This window comes from Trichosurus vulpecula, chromosome 6 (assembly GCF_011100635.1).
Source record: "Trichosurus vulpecula isolate mTriVul1 chromosome 6, mTriVul1.pri, whole genome shotgun sequence".
Lineage (NCBI taxonomy): Eukaryota > Metazoa > Chordata > Mammalia > Diprotodontia > Phalangeridae > Trichosurus > Trichosurus vulpecula.
This window is the reverse complement of record NC_050578.1, coordinates 139,806,374-139,825,992: the sequence shown is the minus strand read 5'-3', so window position 1 is coordinate 139,825,992 and position 19,619 is coordinate 139,806,374. Positions and strand designations below refer to the sequence as shown.

The 19,619-nt window shown below is 39.7% G+C and overlaps 1 protein-coding gene across 2 annotated transcripts in view; it reads right to left on the bottom strand.

Moving 5' to 3' along the window:
• Positions 1-19,619, bottom strand: part of PRDM5 (PR/SET domain 5) — a 169,311-nt gene that overhangs the window by 87,035 nt on the left and 62,657 nt on the right. For both annotated transcript variants that reach the window (XM_036762361.1, XM_036762362.1), the window contains exons 4-7: positions 13,915-14,104; positions 12,038-12,212; positions 9,680-9,801; positions 5,169-5,248 (exon numbers count right to left, since the gene is read on the bottom strand). In XM_036762361.1, the coding sequence (XP_036618256.1) occupies positions 5,169-5,248; positions 9,680-9,801; positions 12,038-12,212; positions 13,915-14,104 (567 nt within the window). The remainder of the gene's footprint in view (positions 1-5,168; positions 5,249-9,679; positions 9,802-12,037; positions 12,213-13,914; positions 14,105-19,619) is intronic.

Sequence of the window (19,619 nt, the reverse complement as noted above, 5' to 3'; positions counted from 1 at the left end):
ATTTTTGTTCTGTTGTTTTGCAGTCATGCCTGATTCTTCACGACCCCATAATTTAGGTAATATTGGAGTTGGTTGATAAAGTAAAATCATGTGGTATTATTTTTTATATTAATGTGGACTATTATTTTTAAAGTTTTCCTAATATCAAACCAAATGTGTGTTTATGGTATAAATATAACTTTCCCATAGTCTATAATATTTTCAATAGATTATTGTAGTCTTTCAGCTAAACTTTTATTCATATTTTTATATTTATATTCATTAGAGTTGTTTTCTTATGGTTTTCTTTCTCTACTATTTCCCTGGAATTTAAGTACCAGAAGTTTTGTGGATTCCACTCTTTCTCAAATTTCTACTAACAATTTGTATGATGTTGGAATTAATTGTTCTTTGAATGTTTGACAGAATTTATTCAAAAACACGCTTGGGTCCCCACTCCCCTCTTTGACAGGTCTTTTATCGCCTATTCATTTTCTTTTTTCTGATTTTGGTGTTTAAACGTTTGATGTCTTTTTTTTGTTAATTTGTGTATTATTTTCTATTTTTGAAATGTCCATCCACTTTGTGTAATTCATCCATTTTGTGGACAAATAATTAGGCAAAATAGCTTTGAATTTTTTCAATTTTTTTCTTTATCTGTTGTGGCTTTTTCTCTTTTCTTTTCAATGTTGTCGATTGTGTTTTTCATCTCTGATTAGCTAACGGTTGTTATTAGCTAATGGTTATCAGTTCTGTTTTTCCCCTCTAAACCTAGATCTTTCTTTCAGTTTCAATTCAATATTTGTGTTATTATTGCTTTTTTCTCGCTTCTATTTTCTATCTCTTTCATTTTTAAATTTTTTTATTACATGTTGCTTTTTAAATATTTGTTTTGGTTCGTGCCCAAATCCAACAATCTTTTCTATCTTTTTGTTTAGAGATGTATGTTTTCCCCTAGGGCCTCCATGTTTTGCATTTCGAAAGTTTTGGCATATGATTTATTGTTGTCATTTTTAATGAAATTATATATTGTTTTACGATTTGTTCCTTGATGCCAGTTTTTTTTAGCATTACATTAATTTCCACTTAAGTTTGAAACCAACCTTCGAAAGCCCTTCATCGACTGTAACTTTTTACTGCTTTATGAAGGATAAGTGATGTGTTCACTATTTCTGCATTTCTACATTTATTTATGAGGTTGTTACACATTTCTGTAAGAGACTTTTTTTCTGGTTATTCACAAGGCATCTGACCAACATTGTATACACTGATCCCTATGTCCATTCTACTACACTATCAAAAAAGGAAATGTGGTTAGTAGGTAACGATTTATTTGGGTGACTTCATGGCTGGTTCCAACTGACACTATCTCCCATTAAAAGTATTGATAAAGTGCTCATAAAGTTCACCAAATCTACCATTTGCCAAAACTTTCTTCCAGTTTGAAAAAAGAAAAACAAGACAACCTTCTATGGAACTGATTCTTCAGGCATCTGTCCCATTCTTCACTATTCCTCACAATTCCTGACAGTGATCACATCTGCAAATTTTTTCTCTGCTCTAGGATGAAATGTATCCAAGCCAGGAAACTTGAACCCAGTTAAATCATCTTGGTGCCTCTTATCATCTTTTTATCTACAAGGAGATTAGATTCTTTCAAACACATCACTCTTTGGAATCACAAGATAATGAATAAGATAAAAGAAAAGCAATAGCTTGATTTTACTTTCTACTATCTATGACCATTACATCATCCACCCAAAACAGCACACCTACCTACTCTGCTCTTATTAATATTATTATCATATCTATAAGCAGTCTTTTTCTTATTCTTAGCATTATTCAGAAGGTTCTGACCCTTGCTATTCCTAATATACTATTCTTAAAGGTGCACATTTTTCTTCTATACTTAACCTTTGTAATAAACCCTAGCTTCCACCTTTTTGAGTCTGAGATCGTCAGGGTGTTTCTCTTGAAGGTAGCTCCAATGATCTTTTTAGACCCCCTTCTACTTCATCAGAGTAATCCACAAATGCAGCATCAAAAGTTGATTTTTTTAATCTCCTATCCCTCTTGGAGATCAAGCATTATTATTCCGCTCACAGATGTGGTTGTCTATGCTTTCCTTTTTATTGAGTTTCAACTGGAAGCAAGGAAGAAGTTTATAACACAACTGTAGTTCATAATAATTAGTTATACTTAATTATATTTATGGGATTTATTATATTTTATTTTCTATTTTATTTGTTTTGCTTTATGCCAAAGTTATGATTTACTCTACTTGTATATTTTAATTAATTACAATTAGATTTTAGTTTATTTTTACGATAATTATCATAAACCTTAGTTTATAATTTTAATTTATAACTTTAGTTTATAATAATCACATATTTTATAAATTTGGTTTATAATAATTCTCTTTTTTGCAAGAGGGAAGAACAATTAAAATAATAACTACCTATGTTTATATAATGTTTTAAGATTTGTAAAGAACTTTCTTCATAACTGTCCTGTGAGGTAGGCATAAGAACACTACCAATCCATGAACAATGTAAAAATATGTTGTCTATTCCCATGGGATAGGAGATCCTTGAGGGCCAGGGCTATTTCATTTTGGTGTTTGTATCCCCAGTAACTGACAAGGTACTTGGAACATTGTATTTAATAAATGCTTGTTAACTATTGACTGATTGAATTCAATTAAAATCACCAAACATTCTGTTAAACATGTATTTTGGAACGTAGTTCCAAAAATTGAACGCCAATCAATATGTGGGATGTGTACGATGAATAACATGTAACTGGCAGAAATACTTTCAGTGATTATAGGTCATTTACCTATAGGCCAATAAAAATGTCATAACAAATAGATAAAATGATAGTAAGAATAATAAGAAATAAGAAATCATTACTAAACTCTCTAGAGTGCTTTAAGGCTTTCAAAATATTTTACAACTTTAATTTCATTCGCTTTGATCTTTATAAGAACCCTTATAAGATAGGTGCTATTGTTATTTTCATTTTAAAGATAGGGAAAGTATGGATGAGAGTGGTTAAGAGATTTGTCCAGGAGTACACAGCTTGCTAAGTGTCTGAGGAGGATTTGAACTCAAGTCATCTTGACTCTACCTCTGTCCCTCTAGATTCCCACCTAGCCTCTCACCAGGGTATCTCTATGGGTGGTGTTTAACTTTTGTACAGCTAGCAGCATCTCTCCTCCAATACACTATTTTTTGGTAGAGGGACACCCACCTGCTGAAACTATACCCTTGAAACCCTGAGGAATGATTGGAAAGATGGACAGAAGAGAGGAGTAGATCTTCCAAAGATGTATGAGGTACCCACCCATGTCATTCTGGGTTACTGCTTTTCTGATACTTGAAAAGATGTCCCAGTTCATCAGTAAGCACCACCTCCACTGAGGGAGGGCACAGTGCCTTGACACGCTATCCAACCATCTTCATGAATTGATATGGTCATTAGCAGTGAAGAGTCCAAGCTTTGCCAACTTAGCAGAGTGACCCAGGGGAAAGTGCAATTGAATGGAGAATGTTGACTTGGCAACATGGGACAGGTATTTGAATCCTGGCTCTACCATTTATTTACTTTCTGTGACCTTGGGCATTTAATTTGATCTTAATTCCCACAAGCCTCAGTTTCCTAATTCCACCTCCAAGTCATTGACCCCACAGTCTTCTTCAACTTATTAGGATCTTTCAGAGCTTGACATGGGGTGGGAAATGGGAGAAGTATAAAAACCTGTCAAGGAATTTGGAACCATCACCAAATACTAGCGAAGCTTAGTCCTTAAGAAATCACAACAAAAGTAAAACCAATAAACTTCTTTGGATTTTGCTTACTTTCACTGATGCCATCCATATCCTCCCTGGTATTAGGTTTTTAAAGGAAGTAAAAGGGTTTTGCTCAATCTGATAAAGAGGGTATCAGTTTAGGAAACTAGATCTCCTGCACTTTTGGTTGTGGGGGTGGAGAGAAAGTTAATTTTATGAGCCCTTCCTGTGGGATTGATAAAACTAAGCCCTAGTGACATCATCTTCTAATATTTTTATACTAAATAAGCATATGAACTCATTTTCAAAGCATATTTTAATATGAAAAATCAGTAAGATAAGTTTTGTATGTATTACTAAGGAATAAGTTTTATTTTTCCTGTCATATTTTCTGCCAAAAAAGAGGTGGTTGTAGGTCTTGGATAGAATGCTACCTAGGCTTAAAATCAGGGAAATCTGGGCTCAAATCCTGCCCCTGACACTACATGTCCCTGGATAAGTCATGAATCCTACCTACCTGAAGGGCATATATCTTTCCTACTAAGTCATAGAGAGGATCCAGAACTGTGATTTTATTGGCATTGGGAGCTCTCTGATGAGAGAATGAATGGCATTCATTCACTGGTCTGCAACTTAGAGATGTGAGTGATTCTGAAAGACTCAAGAACGCTGATGAATACAACAGCCAATCAAAATTCTAGAGGACAAGTGATAAAGAAGGCCAGCCACCTCCTGACAGAGAGGTAATGGACTAAATGAGTGAAAGAGACACACATTTAGGGGCACAGCCAACGAGGGAATTTATTTTGCTTGACTATGCATTTTATTACAAGCCTTTTCTTTTTCTTTTTCCCCAGTTAGTGGGAGGGGGAGGAAAAAATATACATTTGATCTTTTTTTAAAAAAAGAACGGAATTTGGATAGAGTCAGAGAACTTGAGTTCAAATGCTATTTCTGTCACTTATGATCTCTGTGACTTTGGAAAAGTTAAGTGATCATTTATTATGAGGGTTGAGGGGTAGGTAGAGATGAGAGGGGAAGGTGGGACCAAATGCCTTCTGAGATACATTAGTTCACCCTCAGTGGTTTGACAAAGGTAATTTGATCATAAAGGAGGAGTCAGCTGCAGGAAATTTTCTATCAATATGAAATTTTATTTGTTGCTGATTTATTTTTTTAACTGACTTAAACAGCAATGCACAATATGAAAAATTCTGACATGGTGATTTTCTTTTCAAATTTATCATTCCTATACTAGGACATATACAATGATTATGATTAAAGAGGGTTTTGTTTTTCTTTTAGCTCACATGAAGTGGGAGCTCTGAATACCCCTAAGGTTTCACAGTGTAACACAGTGAAATCAAAACCTAAGGAGCCTCATCCCATCTTACAAACCTTCCGGTGTTCCTGAAGAGTTGATGACGAAGAGCACTTCTTACTGCACACTGTACACATGAGCCTCTTCCTGGAGTTTCCTGAATCAGAAACAAAATACAACCATGGTCTTATTAAGGAAACTTAATGGAACATACCCTATGTTTCCAGTAAATCAATGTGGCCCAGGGGTTACAGAGCCAGCCTCTGAGCCAATAAACCCTGAGATTAAGGCCAGTATCTGACACTTATTGGCACTGACTAGGACAAAGTCGGCAACTCTTCAACCCATGAGGAATGTGCCAATCTGCATGGATAAAGAGAATAACCTCATCCTGGAGTTCCCAACATCAATGAAATGCAAGGCCCATTTCCCACCCCCACATAATATGCCTATGCCAACTGGGTTTCTCTAGGATTGCTAAACCTTCCATGTCTAAAATACATAATTAAGACATTTCTAAGTACCTTGTGAATTAGAAGCCACAAAATTCAGAAACAGTGCAAGTGAAGTCTTTCTTCAGCCAATCAGAAACCAGCAACTAAAGCCTTCTTGTCAGCTAACTATTCCTGCTACTTGTCTCTTTATATGCCTCCATGACAGCTGATTTTCACACGCACACACACACACACACACACACACACACACACACACACACACACACACATTTTACTTTTGCTGGGTTCTTCAATCACTTCAGTAAATTTCTCCTTTATCTTTTAATGCCTTAAATTAGAGTTTCCTGACACTGACTCATTTTTCATTTAGGAAGTGTCAACTCAAAACCATTGCCTTATAAAATCAACAGTCCCGTTTAATCACCCTTTAGTCTTCAAATTGTTATACAATTTCTCATTTGAGTCTTACTTGCTTAGATCTTTAAACAGTTATATGCAAATAAGCTAAGGCATCAAAATGCTCTGAGTTCTCAAAATGGTCCTCCACTATATAAATTACATACCTTTATAGTTGCATAAGTTTTTAATGGAAAAAAGCTATTCATCTGCCTCTTAAACAAACTATTCATTATCCTACAAAGTGTCTTATCTTTATATTTATACCATAGTTCTTTTTCTATCTTAAACTGCTCAGATTTCATCTGAAAGCAATTATACATATACATATGTACATACATATACACACATATATACATGCACACTGGATAAGGATCTTAAAATATACAGGATAAGGATTTTAAAAATATGTTACAATATTAATTCGTATAGTTCGTATTATTCCTGCCACTAGATACAAGTTCTGTGATATATTTGAAAGAGTGCTAGTTCTAGATTCAGGAGAGGCCTGGATCAAAATTCTCCTTCTGACACTTCCAAAGCAGTCAAACACAGATAAGTCAGGTAACTTCTCATCTACAGGATGCGAATGATAACTAGAGGGCCTCTTTCACAGAGTTAATGTGAAGACCAACTTAGATGTTACATGGGAAGTGCTTTGCCAACTTCAAAGCCTTGAAAAATGGCAGCTATTATGACAATCATTACAGTCTAGGTGTGCATTGATTTCAGATTAACATTGTACCTAGTAGGTACAAACTTATAAAATGTAATCATAGACATGATTTACAGAATGAGTTTGAAATACGTGAAAAAGTGACATTAGAGGCTAGACCTATTTGTTTGCCTTTGTGTGCAAAATTTAATATTCGTAAAATCTAAAAGTATTATTAAAGAGCCGCTGAAAACACAAGTTCTTTTAGCCATCAATATCAGCATCACATGACCAAATTGCACTGAAAATTTGGAACCAGACAAAAAAGGCAGGAGGGAGGGACAATTTGTGCAGAATAATCACAACATATTTAAATCTTCCAGACAAATATAAATTCTCATGATAATTCGTAAAGCTAGTAAGAGGTCCTAATCCAGATGAACAACCTTTTCTTTTTCTCCAATGGAGAAAAGAAAGATATTTACTTAGATTTGTCCTTTTACCAATGTTTCAAGTTTATTTTAGACCACAACATCCATGAAGCTCCTTTATTACAAGTCATGTCATTTAAATATGTCTGTTTAAAAATCCTGGTTCCAGATGTCAGTATTGCTGGACTAGTTTCTACATTGAAGTGTTAATTGAAAAATAAGAAAAAGACATAGAGGAAGGCTCCAGTAGACAGGGTGGCTCCTCCATGGAGTACCTTCGGGAGAACATGGACAAGAATTACATGACAGCAGAAGGTGTGGCTGGGCTATGATCTGCATTATGGAAGAAATAGCCACATCACTTCTATTGCAGATACACTAATGGATCAAAGTAAAGAACCTAGTCCAGAAGTCCTTAGTCTGTGGTACAGGGGAAAGTAGATGGATTTGGGGGTCCATGAATTTGGATGGCAGAAAATACAACTTGATTTTCACTAACCTTTAACCGAAATTTAGTATTTCCTTCAATTACACATGTGTATAAGTGTGTGAATATTAACATTTTTGTATTTGTTTGTCCTCTGAAGGGGTCCATCAACTTTACCAGGCAGCAAAAGTGGTTCCATAACACACAGAAAGGTTTAGGAACCCCAGACCTAGTCCAACTCTTGCTGAAAAAGGAACCCCCAGTACAATGTATGTAGCAAAGGAACAGATCAAGTGGCCGGTGCTTGATAATTCCAACTGAGTGGGAACCAGCCATGACCCAAGGCAGCCATTCCATTTAGGGACACCTTGACGTATATCATCTCATTTGATAAAACGGTCACATGAAAAGAAGGCATCTATGTACTACTTTGTGTAAGACAGCTAGGCAGCATGGTGGATAGAGCACCAGACTTTTAGAAAAGAAGAGCTGAGTTCAAATGTAGCCTCAGCCACTAGCAACATGACTCTGGGCACTTCACTTAATGTTTCTCGGTCTCGGTCGTTCAACTCTAAATTGGGGATGACAATAGCACCTACTTCCCAAGGTTGTTTTGAGGATAAAATGAAATGATATTAGTTAAGTGTTTTGGAAACCTTAAAGAGCTATATAAATATTATTGTCACTACTACTACTACTGCTACTGCTACTGCTGCTGCTACTTGCTACTACTACTACTACTTACTACTGTCATTATCCAAATTATAGAGGTAAGGAAAAGAAAGTATAGAAAATGAAGTGACTCGCTCAGGGTCATGGAGCTTGGATGTGTTTGAGGCAGGATTCATAATGTTCCTGACTTTAATGCCACCTAGCTGCTTTATGTATATAGACACTCAAGAGCGCTAGTTTGATGGATGTCACTGGAGAGAGGCTTGCTCATTGACACCCTGGAAAAATCATAGGTTAATAAAAGGACCAAATCAGTGTTTTAGTATTTGAGGCAGAAACTCTGTCCTGGGAATCTTCCTCAAACTCTTGATGGAGGGAAGGAAACAAGTACTTTTTCAGAACCTACTATGTGTCAGTAGGCACTATGCTAAGTGCTTTATAGATATCTCATTTGATCTTCAAAACATGTTATTATCCTCATTTTACAAGTAATGAAACTGAGGTATATAGAGGTTTAAATGGTTTGCCTAGGGTCACACAGCTAGGAAGTGTCTAAGGCTGGATTTGAACTCATCTTCATGACTTCAAACCCAGTGCTCTACCCACTGGACCATCTAGCTGCCTCTAACATTGAGTTACTACCAATGGAGCAAGTGGGTTAGCTGCTGGTTACTTCTTTTCTCTTGCTGCTTGGTGACCCAAACTCTCTTTCTAATCAGACATCTCTTGAAGGGTCACATTTCTCCAGTGCAATTCTTGTGTAGTAATAGTCACCTAGGTGGTACAGTGGATAGAGTGCTGGGCCTGGAGTCAGGAAGACTCATCTCCCTGAGTTCAAGTCTGGCTTCAGATATTTACTGGCTGTGTGACCCTGGGCAAGTCACTTAACCCCATTTCCCTCAGTTTCCTCATCTTTAAAATAAGCTGGAGAAGGAAATGGCAAACTGCTCTAGTGTCTTTGCAAAGGAACACCCAAATGGGGTTATGAAGAGTTGGACATGACTGAAAAACAACTAAAACTTAAAAAAAAAATGGTTTTTAGCCTACTCACAGCCAGCTTCCTTGTCATCACTGAACCATTAAAATTGCCATTCCAATTTTTAATTCTTAAGCCACCTCATTGTCAAAGTAATTAGTTAAATGTCCATAAATTCAGCCATAGATCAGTAGCTCACATTTTCAGTTCCAAACCATACAGGAGGACAAATTTGAGAAACACCTCAGAAGGGACCTAGGATGCCCCACACTTAAACAAGAGTCCCTCCCACAATACAACCAATTAGTGACCATCCAAGCTTTTCTTAAAGATCTTCAACGAAGGGGAACCCACTACCTCCCAAGACAGGCCATCTCCCCAGAGAGGGCTCAATCAACATCAGTCAGAAATAATGGATCCAAACAAAATGAAAACAATGACTGCCAGGACCCCATAGCTATGGGAAGGATAATGAGGAGACCAACTCTCCCATTGAGAAAGACAATGGAAACCAGATTGCTGAGACCTCCAGAATCGACGGCCTCCGAGAAAAGGACAGAATCCGTTTCCGCTTACCAACATGAATGTTTTCCTTGTGTTTTTTCAGCGCATCTTTACTTCTGAATCTCTTTCCACAGCCCTCAGCCTTGCAGATAAATTGGGGGTCCCCTCGGCATGCCTCTCTATGTTGCTCCAAACTATAATAGGGAGCCAGTGAAAAACAAAGGGAAAGGCCAAGGGAAACAGTTAAGAACGACCCACCAAACTCAGCCTCCCAGCAGCCCTAAGGAGTAGGCACCACCTGGGAGCCTCCCAAGGCCTCCGACTGCATGCATTACCTAAAGCAGATGAGCAGAAAAGGGCTTAGGCTGTCTGACCATGTGCCATCACAGCCTATGAAGCACAAAAGAAGCATGCAAAGACTGGCCAGCAAGGACAGGAGAGCCAGGAGACCAACAACTCAGACACAAAACCTCGATTCTGAGCTCAGGGATGTATTGCAAACAGAACAGCGGAAAGTCTTCAGGGAATCCCCAGGAGAGGTCTTCTCCATGCAGTGAAGGACACTAAGGAGAAGAATAGAAAAGAAAAATGAACCACAGAAGGAGAAAATAAACATTCCTGGGGAAATACATTCTGAACGCAAGGGAACGATAATGATTAGGCCAATAGCTTTAGAGTTAACAAGGAATTTGCTACCTCATTTGACCCTCCTAACAACCCTGTCTAAGGCAAGATTCAAACTCAGGCTGTCCTGACTCCAAGTCTAGCATTCTAACTGCCATATCTGCTGTCCAGTGAGGAAGGAAGCATCCCTCCTTTGAAACCCAACAACCCTGGATTGCAGGCCCATCTTGTCCTCCAACCAAGTTAATAGCCCATGGATTCTGAACTCTTTTAAGCCAAATTATACAGTGCCCCCTAGGACAAAAATCACAATGAACCACCTAGGAATAGGAAAGCTCCAATCACTCATAGTGCAAGGGTCTTCATGTCTTATATTCATTTTTAAATAGTTAATGGTTTTCATCCTGGTCACCTGCAATGCAATTAGACTACAGGAAGACATTTGGGTAAAGAGGAAAAAGATCAAGAAGAGGATCAAAAGCCTGGGGTTACAATATAGATTTGGACACTGACCAGTAGGTGAATATTGACAAGTCACCTGTCCAAACTAAGCTTTCCTTTATAATCTGCAATAAAACAACAACAGCTCATCTTCCTAAGTTCAAATCTAGCCTCAGACATTTCCTGGCTGTCACTTAACCCTGTTTGTCTCAGTTTCCTCATCTGTAAAATGAACTGGAGAAGAAAATGGCAAACCACTGCAGAATCTATGCCAAGAAACCCAAATGGGCTCACCAAGAGTCAACATAACAACAAAGTTTATAAAGTGCCTCACAAATGTTATCTCATTTTCTCCTCACAGCACCCTAGCAGGTGGGGGCTTTCCTCAAAGTTATCTTGTGTGATCACTGGTATAGTTTAATCTGTAGGTGGCTCAGTAGGGCCTGCCTCAGATACTTAAGTAGCACTTAAGTAGCAGATGACTTAAGTCATACAGACTCTGGGAAGTCACTTAACTTCTGCTTGCCTCAGTTTCTTCAACTGAAAACTGGAGATAACAATAGCCCCTACTTCCCAGGGCTTGTTGTGAGGATCCAGTGAGAAGATGTATAAGGTGCTTAGGACAGAGCCTTGCACATAGTAGGCAGCATGTAAATGCTAGCTATTATTATTTTTTTTATCATTTTACAGATGAGAAGTTGAAGCCAAGAGAGGTTAAATGGCTTGCCCAGAGTCACAAAGCCAGTTAGTGTCAGCTGCAGGATTCAAACTCACATCTTCCCAACTCCACAAACTGAGTTCTGTGTATGATGCCACTTTGCTTTCCTACTATAAAAGAAGCTGACAAAGACCTACCAGTCTGACAGAGCTTTCTACTCCAGATTCCCCTCTTTCTTGCCTCCTCCTGCTACTGGAAATACTGGCTCTCCTCAAGGCTCAGCTCACTTTGATCCTCACAGCACTTCCTCTAGCTTCCTCTCACCATCACCTTACTTCAGTTGTCCATGTCTTCTAGCTACTGGGGCCGGGGTTCATCCTCACCCCCCTCCCACCCCTTAAGAGCATGAAAATTCCTTGAGGTCTGGAGCTCTTAGATTTTTGTCTTTGGGACCCCAGTGATGCCTGCCACAGAGTAGGGACCTGAGAAATGGTGTCAAGTCAAGAATTGACAGATTGGGCCAAGAAAAGCTGTATTTCTGGCCTTCAGAATGAGAACCCAGAACTCTAATTCACAAACATGACAGTGAATACCTAGACCAGGGGCTGGGGGACAAAGAGCTATGTCAAACCAGCCACCCAAGTTAAAGACATTCTCCCTCTGTTTAATGAAAGGCACTCTGGGAAGGGGGATAGGGCAGTACGCACTGTCTCTGTAAAGCCTGCTTCACCGGGAATTTCTTCCCACAGTTCTTGCATTTGAATTCCTTCTCCTCACTTGGCTTTTGATGAAGCATCTGCAGGTGTTCAGCCAAGATCTCCTGGCTGGCAAAGCTTGATTCACAGTGTGGACAGGTGTGGTCCTTTTTACAGCTTGGAGAATCTGGGAATGAAGCGCAGGGAGAAACATGATTATCTGTGATTGACTTAGGATGGCAGACACCCTCCTCTATCTTAGAAATGAACAACCATTTTCTTCATGAGCACCAATGATCACTACGTATTCCTTTGTCACTTTATGGTCAATCATTTAATTTAATTTATTTTTAAAGCATTTATGAAGAGGAAACATTAGCAGAGGTTGCAGAGAGGCAGACCTGGGTGCAAGTCACACTGGCTGTTTGACCCTGGACAGATAGAACACTTAACTTCTGAGGTTCTCTAGGCAACTCTCCAAGACTAAAGATTGCACGGAAACTACCAAACTGCATTATGACAGGGAGTCTCCTCACTCAGGAGGTCCTCATAACCACAAAATCATAGGTTCTGGCCCCATTCCTATCAGTCAGTTAACAAACATCTATCAAGCACCTATTGTGTGCCCAGTGCTGGGAACTACCCCATGGACCCTGTACATCATTCTCTAGGGAAAGTAGTGTTGATAAACAGAAAAGAATTGTACACTTCTAAAGGCATCTCTCTTAAACACTAAATCAAGCACAGCAAGTCCATTCTGAAGAGTAAGGACACATTTTAAATCAATTAACCCTTATTTATTAAGTGGCTTCTGGAAATATTCCAACATCTCCTGGACTTCAGAATGCACAAGTTTATTGTTAGGTCTTGGAGCACTGATCTGAACAAAATGAAAAAGCAAACAAACAAACAAACACCACCCAAAATGGGTTATGAAATCTGGCTGTGCCCCAGCATCCTAGCAGATGAGAGGTGGTGGATATGAGTCAGGAGAACACCCCTTTGGGTCATCTTAGAGGAGATGTTGATTTCATTGAATTGAAAGCTGGGAAGGACTTCACAGATCATCAGGTTCTACCTCCAAAGTTTACAGAGAAGTAAAGAAAATCTGTTTATTCAGGGATGGCGCACTTACCAAAGGTCCCATGCATAGTCACTTCCAGGGTAGGGATTTAAACTCAAGTCTTCTGACTGAATCCAATGCCTTTCTACTGCACACCTAGGCTATAGGCTTAAACTGAAGCAGATGTGATCTGCAGTCACTAGGAAGTAAGCCATGGAAATTGTGCGGCACTCTAGAGAGCTCTGCAAAGATGGCAGATCAGTGAACATAGAGGCTGGAAGACCTGGGGGTTCTAATCCTGTCTCAGAAATTTACTAGCTTTGTGGGTAAGCCATTGAATACTTCTAAGCATTCTCATCTAGAAAACTGCAATATTAATAATAAATGCTGGAATTTACCTACTACTTCAGAGCTGGCAGACAATCTCCAGGACTAGACAGTCCCTCAGACATCCAGGCTAGGTCATTTCCAGGAGCCTGTCACTACACAGGATTATTTGATCCTAACAACAAAACTCTGGGGGGAAACTAAGGCACACAGAGGTTAAGTGATTTGCCCAGGGTCATGCAGCCAGTAAGTGTATGAGGCAGCCCCGTGCCACCTGACTATATTGTTTTGTTTTGTTTCACATGGACTATAAGTAAAAAAGAAAAAAAACTAGTTTGATTGACACTATCTAAGAGATGCTCAATTCTTTACACATTGAAAAAACATCATAGATTCATAAAACGTAACTAATCCATTTTTGAGCTGACGATTGTAGGGCCACTGGATGTCACCAGACTTTCTAGCTCACACACCATGGCATGAGTGAGTGGCTGAGTACCTTTCCCATGAGCTGCTGGTGTTTTTCTGTTAAGTTTCCCATGAGTCTCTTTATTCATAGCTGTCTCCTCCACCTCCACCTCTTCCTCTTCATCCTCATCCTCTTCCATGTCACTGTCCAGATAGCCAATCAAAAGCTCCGTGTCTGTCTCAATATCTTCCACCGCCAAGTAGAAGATGTTTTCTCCTTCCTGAGGCCAGCAGAAAGAAATACACAGTGATGTTAGTTGGATGAACTAAAATACAACAGTCAACCTTCCTATGGTGCTTTGTAGTTATAGTAGAGAGTCAAAGGGTTAGTGGAGAAAGAGAACAGGCCTTGAAGTCTGGGAGACCAGGGTTCAAGCCTCACCTCTGACCCATACTGGCTATGAGACCCTAAGCAAGTTACTCAACCTTCCAGGCCACTAAAACCAACTTGCAGAGGGGTGCTGACTTGTACTGGTAGAGGGGATTTCCTCACCTGGGAGTTCTCTACACCAATAAATTGACGAGCTCATTACCTCTCCCTGTAGCTTTATCAAAGCAAAGCATCATATATTAGACATCACTTCATTTGGACATCATAACCATCTTGTGACTTTCAAGTGTTTATTTTCTCCTTTTTCACAAGAGATGAGAGAATAACAGAGACCCAGAGGAGTGAAGTCAGTAGAAAGTACCCCCTTCATGAGCAGGGTGTCTAGAATATTAGTATTAATAGGATTGCAGTGAAAGAAGGAAATGGTCCAGAAAAGGGGAGGTGATGACTAAAGTCAAAAGGGACAGCTGGATGACAAAGTGGTTGGAGTGCCCCAGCCTGAAGTCAAAAAGACTCTCTCTGAAATCCAATCCAGCCTCAGACCCTTACTAGCTAGGAGACTCTTGGCAAGTCACTTGACCTGTCTGCCTCAGTTTCCTTAAACATAAATGGGGATAATAATAGCACCTACCTCCCAGGGTAGTTGTGAAGATTAAATGAGATAGTATTTTTCATATCCTTAGCACAATATTTGGCATGTAGTAGGCACTTAATATATGATTGTTTGCTTCCTTCTTTCCTTCCTTTCATTCTTCCTTCTTAAACACATCACAAACTCCTCCACCCACGGGAATTTCTCTATCAGTATGGCCCCTCGAGGAGATTGGCAGGGAAGGGAATTAGAAGTCTCTGGCCATCTCCACTAGGGATACTTCCCTTCTATATTCTATCATTTGCAGATGTCTTTACCACACTCATCCATTTTGTGTAAGTACTACTGGGACACAGTCTCGCCAAGATTCATTCTTCTTGAATCTCTGTGATTCATTCATTCATTCCCTTTCTGTCTCCAATGCCACATGGCCCCAACAATCAGAGCCCTGGGGTGATTTCCACAGCCTCCCAGGACAATGGTCTGGACATTTACTCACAAAGGATCTTCTTTTCTTGTCTTTCATCCACCACTTTGTGAATCTAGGAGACTCTCCACACAGGGGCCCATGTATGAATGCCTAGGGAGTACCCTTTGATGGTGAGGGGGACTCAACTCACCGGCCTCCCTGCTCTCCCCATTTCAGACTCCATTCTAGTACCCAAGAAGAGCCTGGGATGGCCCAGGTGCAACTGTTGGCAGACCAAGCTGGCTGCTTCTAGAGCCATTCATGCGGCTGTGTTTGGGCACATGGCTCTGGGAAGCTCTCTTTGGTATTTCCTAGTATTAAACTTAGGATACATGAATTCCCTCCTGTGGACCCAAATTAGACATTTAGCAAAAACAGGTATCCCCTTGTAAAGCACCAGAGACCCTCCTCTTCTGTCTAGAAGTCAAGTATGTGGGGCTGAGGCCCTAACACAAGAGGAGAACTGTGTTGAAGTAAGGAAGACTTCACTAGCATTTTCATCAGTCCCTATGTTTATCAGATCAATAACCAGGAAAGTTAATAGAAGCATCTTCATGGCCTAGCAGGCCATATATCCACCCTTCAGGACACAAGGACGAGATACTGATTTTTAATTTTGTAACCTAAGATTAATTGAAACTGTCATTAGAAAATGCAGGGTGCTGAACAGTTGGGTCGCTTTGTAATAAAATGAGAAAATGTTAATATCTCTGTTAAAACTATTTAACTCAATAAACTTGTTGGCAGCGCTGCAACCTCCAAGGAGCAGGCACATTTGCATCTCTATGCTAATCGTGGGATAGGAAAACAAATGTGATTATATCTATCGCTGCAAGGAAGAGGTTTTGTGGTGAGGACTCAGTTGGCATCAACACAACCTTCCTGTCACCTCCTACATCAGCAGGCTCCCACTCATTCCTCATTTTCCAGCCGTATGTGCTTCAGGGAGACTTCATTTACTGACATCTAAATTAAAAATAAATCAATGAGGCTAGCAGAGGAAACGAGAAAAGGAGCCGCACTTCTTATCTCCAGCAGAGATATGAGGGAGTTGGCTGGCAGAAACTTACATGAAGCCTCCTTCTAAGTCCCTCTCGGGTGAGAGGCAGCCTGTCGTGTTGAGCAGAAAGCTGGCCTTGGAATCAAGAGGATGGTGGCTCATTTCACAATAACCCTTAACATCCTAGGATCATAGAGTAATGCTGGAAGGGACCTTCGAGGCCTTCTTGTCTAACTGCCTCATTTTTTTCAGATGAGGAAACTGAGACCCAGAGACATTGTAACTTGCCTAAGGTTACAGAGCTAGGAAGTAGTCCAACAGACCTTTGCGTGCAGGTTTCCTGACTCTAAATCGTCTGCTCTTTCTACTACGCCACATTGGCCTGTGATATCTGGGCCTATTACAAGACCAGGCAAGTCACTTGGACCTCCCTGAGATCATTTCCTCTTCTGCAAAATGAGAATATTCATCAATTCAATAATATTCATTAATTACATGCTAATTAATGTTGATAATATATCCAGAGATGTGAAAATTAAACCAGGGTGGTTATGTGCATCAATTTTATAAACATTAGTCCTATATTAATATCAATGATTATTATCATCAGCCTAGTATGTAACATAGAATGTGAGAGGGCTTTTTGTCTGTCTTTGTACGGAGACACCACTTTGTACAGCAGATATGGGAAACCACGACTTAGACACAGTCGGACTCTTAAGTGGATGAAAAGCAGTCCAAAAGGAACTCCTCACCATGCCCCCAACATACCTTCCACCCCCTCTTATTTCCTCCCCCTGACTCTTGAATGTTTCTCCTTCCCCAGTTCCTGATTCTGCTTTAAATCTTTTTAGATCTTCTTTCTTTGTTTGAAGCTTTTGGTTCAGATCTATGATTTCACTATAGATTTCACAGAGAGGACTTCCAGTGTGGAAATTCCATAAATAGCTACTGATCAGCAACTCTTCTATAACTTATACTCTTAGAGAGGTTCTGGGAGCCTTGAGAAGTTCAATGGTTTGCCTAAGGTCACAGAGTCAACATGACCCCAAAGCAAACATAACTAGTCTTGCAACTGGCTTTCCAGCCAATCCTAAGACCATGTGGCCTCACTGAAACCCTGCCTATTTGGACAAGCAGTGCTGTATGGTGGATGGGAGGCCAGACTGCAAGTCAAGAAGACACACGTTCAAAATCCTAATTTAGATACTTACAGGGCTGTGTGACCCTGGGAAAGTCACTTACATTGTCTGAAGACCTCATGACAGTTAAGTGAGATAACATTTGTGAAGTGCTTAGCATAGTGCCTGACACATAGAAAGGAGCTAATAAATCATTTCCTTCTTTTCTACTTTATTTCCTTCATTCCTTTCTTCTTTCCTTCCTCCATTCCTTGCTTCCTTCATTCCTTCTTTCCTGGTATTCCCAGCACCTAACACAGAGTTCAGCATATTGTGAGTGACCAATAGCATTTGTCAATTGATAACTCACAAGATTGTTTTGGAGAATCAAATGAGATAGGTTCATGAAGTGTTTGGAAAACACTAAAGTGCTGTACGAATTAGACCTTAAATAGATCATATTCCCAACCACCGAGCCACCCAGACTAGAAAGCAAGCCTTGGATGATTTAACCCTTTGAGCTCTAATTCTATCGACCTAGGTTCTATGAGTTACTCACCTGGTTTCCTTCATCAGACCAACCCCAGCCATGCTTTGCTTTTCTCCCTGGTCATTTTCTTGCCAGTCACCCTCCCACCCTGAATGGACCTATTTTCAGTACCCTCTCCTCACCCCTCCCCCACTTTAAAGTTTGAGAATCATAATGAGATTAATCTGCCATAGATACTAAAAAAGTGCATCACTCTATTCTCCAGATGGCCAAGTTCATCAGCCCTGTCATTTTCCAAGCAAAACCCTCCATGGCGGCTAGTCCTCTATATCTGTGGCTCTCCTATTAGAATAAAAGAAGGTTCACTGTTTTACTTTTGAATTTGTATCCCAATCAGTTAGCACAGTGTCTAACAACTACAAAGTTGTTAATAATGTTTTTTTTTTCATTCATACATTCCTTGTTTCAAGGCTAAGTGCAAAAGACCCTGCTTCCTTGAATCATCCTTCATGGACAGTGAATTCCTCCCTCAGACCTTACTGAGCACTCTCTCTGTACTATTCCTGTGGACTTGACATATACACTTTTGGGCTGTTTTTATTGGTCTGGGTCACTATGCACAAACATCCCAAGATTAATGAATATAACTAAGGAGTTAAGTCACATTTTTGTTATCACTGTTTAGTCATTTCAGTTGTGTCCAACTCTTTGTGACCCTATTTGGAGTTTTCTTGGCAAAGATACCGGCGTGCCTTGCCATTTCTTTCTCCAGCTCATTTTACAGATGAAGAAACTGATGCAAATGGGGTAAGTGACTTGTCCAGGGTCACACAGGTACTAAGTATCTGAGGCCAGATATGAACTCAGGTCCTCCTGACACCAGCCTGATGCTCTATCTAATGCACCACCTAGCTGCCCTCACCAACTAACAACTAGCAGTACCAACAAAGGCTTCATGTAAAACATGGCACTTGAGTTAAACCTTCAAGGAAATGAGGGATTCTAAGTGGTAGAGATGAGGGGAGCACATTCCAAGGATGAGAGATGATGCAAATGTAAAGGCAGGCAGATGGGAAATAAAGCAGCATATGAGAGGAGCAGTAAGAAACCCAGTTTGGCTGGACTAAAGAGTACAATGTGAAGGGAAATTATGTATAATGTGGAAAGAAAGTTTGGAGTCAAATTATGAAAATGTCTAAATTTCTAACAGAAGTCCATCTTGAAGATATTTACAAAGAAGGGAACAATGAATGTGAAAACTATTCCAAAAGTAAGACTGGGGATATATACCAAGTTATTGAGGAGAGAAACAAAACACAAAGGTAAAAAAATGCAAAAGGAAACAGCTTTCAGTTCCTTAATTAGCTCAGCAGCTCATTCCTCACAGGGTTGATCTTCCAGAGGAATATTAAGTGGACACTTAAGCTTCATTTCTAAAGTAATCTCCGTCTTCTACATGGTCCTTGAGTCATTGGTCTGACCTTTTCAAGAATGGACTCTATCATTCTAGCTGAGTGTGGCTGCAGAGTCAGTCCACATACAGCCTTTCTAGAGTTCCAGTAGGTTGAACCAAAGATGGCAACCAAAGATGCTGTTGGGTTCTGTCTTGAATGTAATTTCTAGTAGTGGCAGCTATACATTGCCCATAGGGGGAAGTAGATTTGAGCCATGTTGTGCAGGTGCTTCTTAAAAAATCATCCTTCTTCATTATAGCCAATCGTGGGCCATTTGGA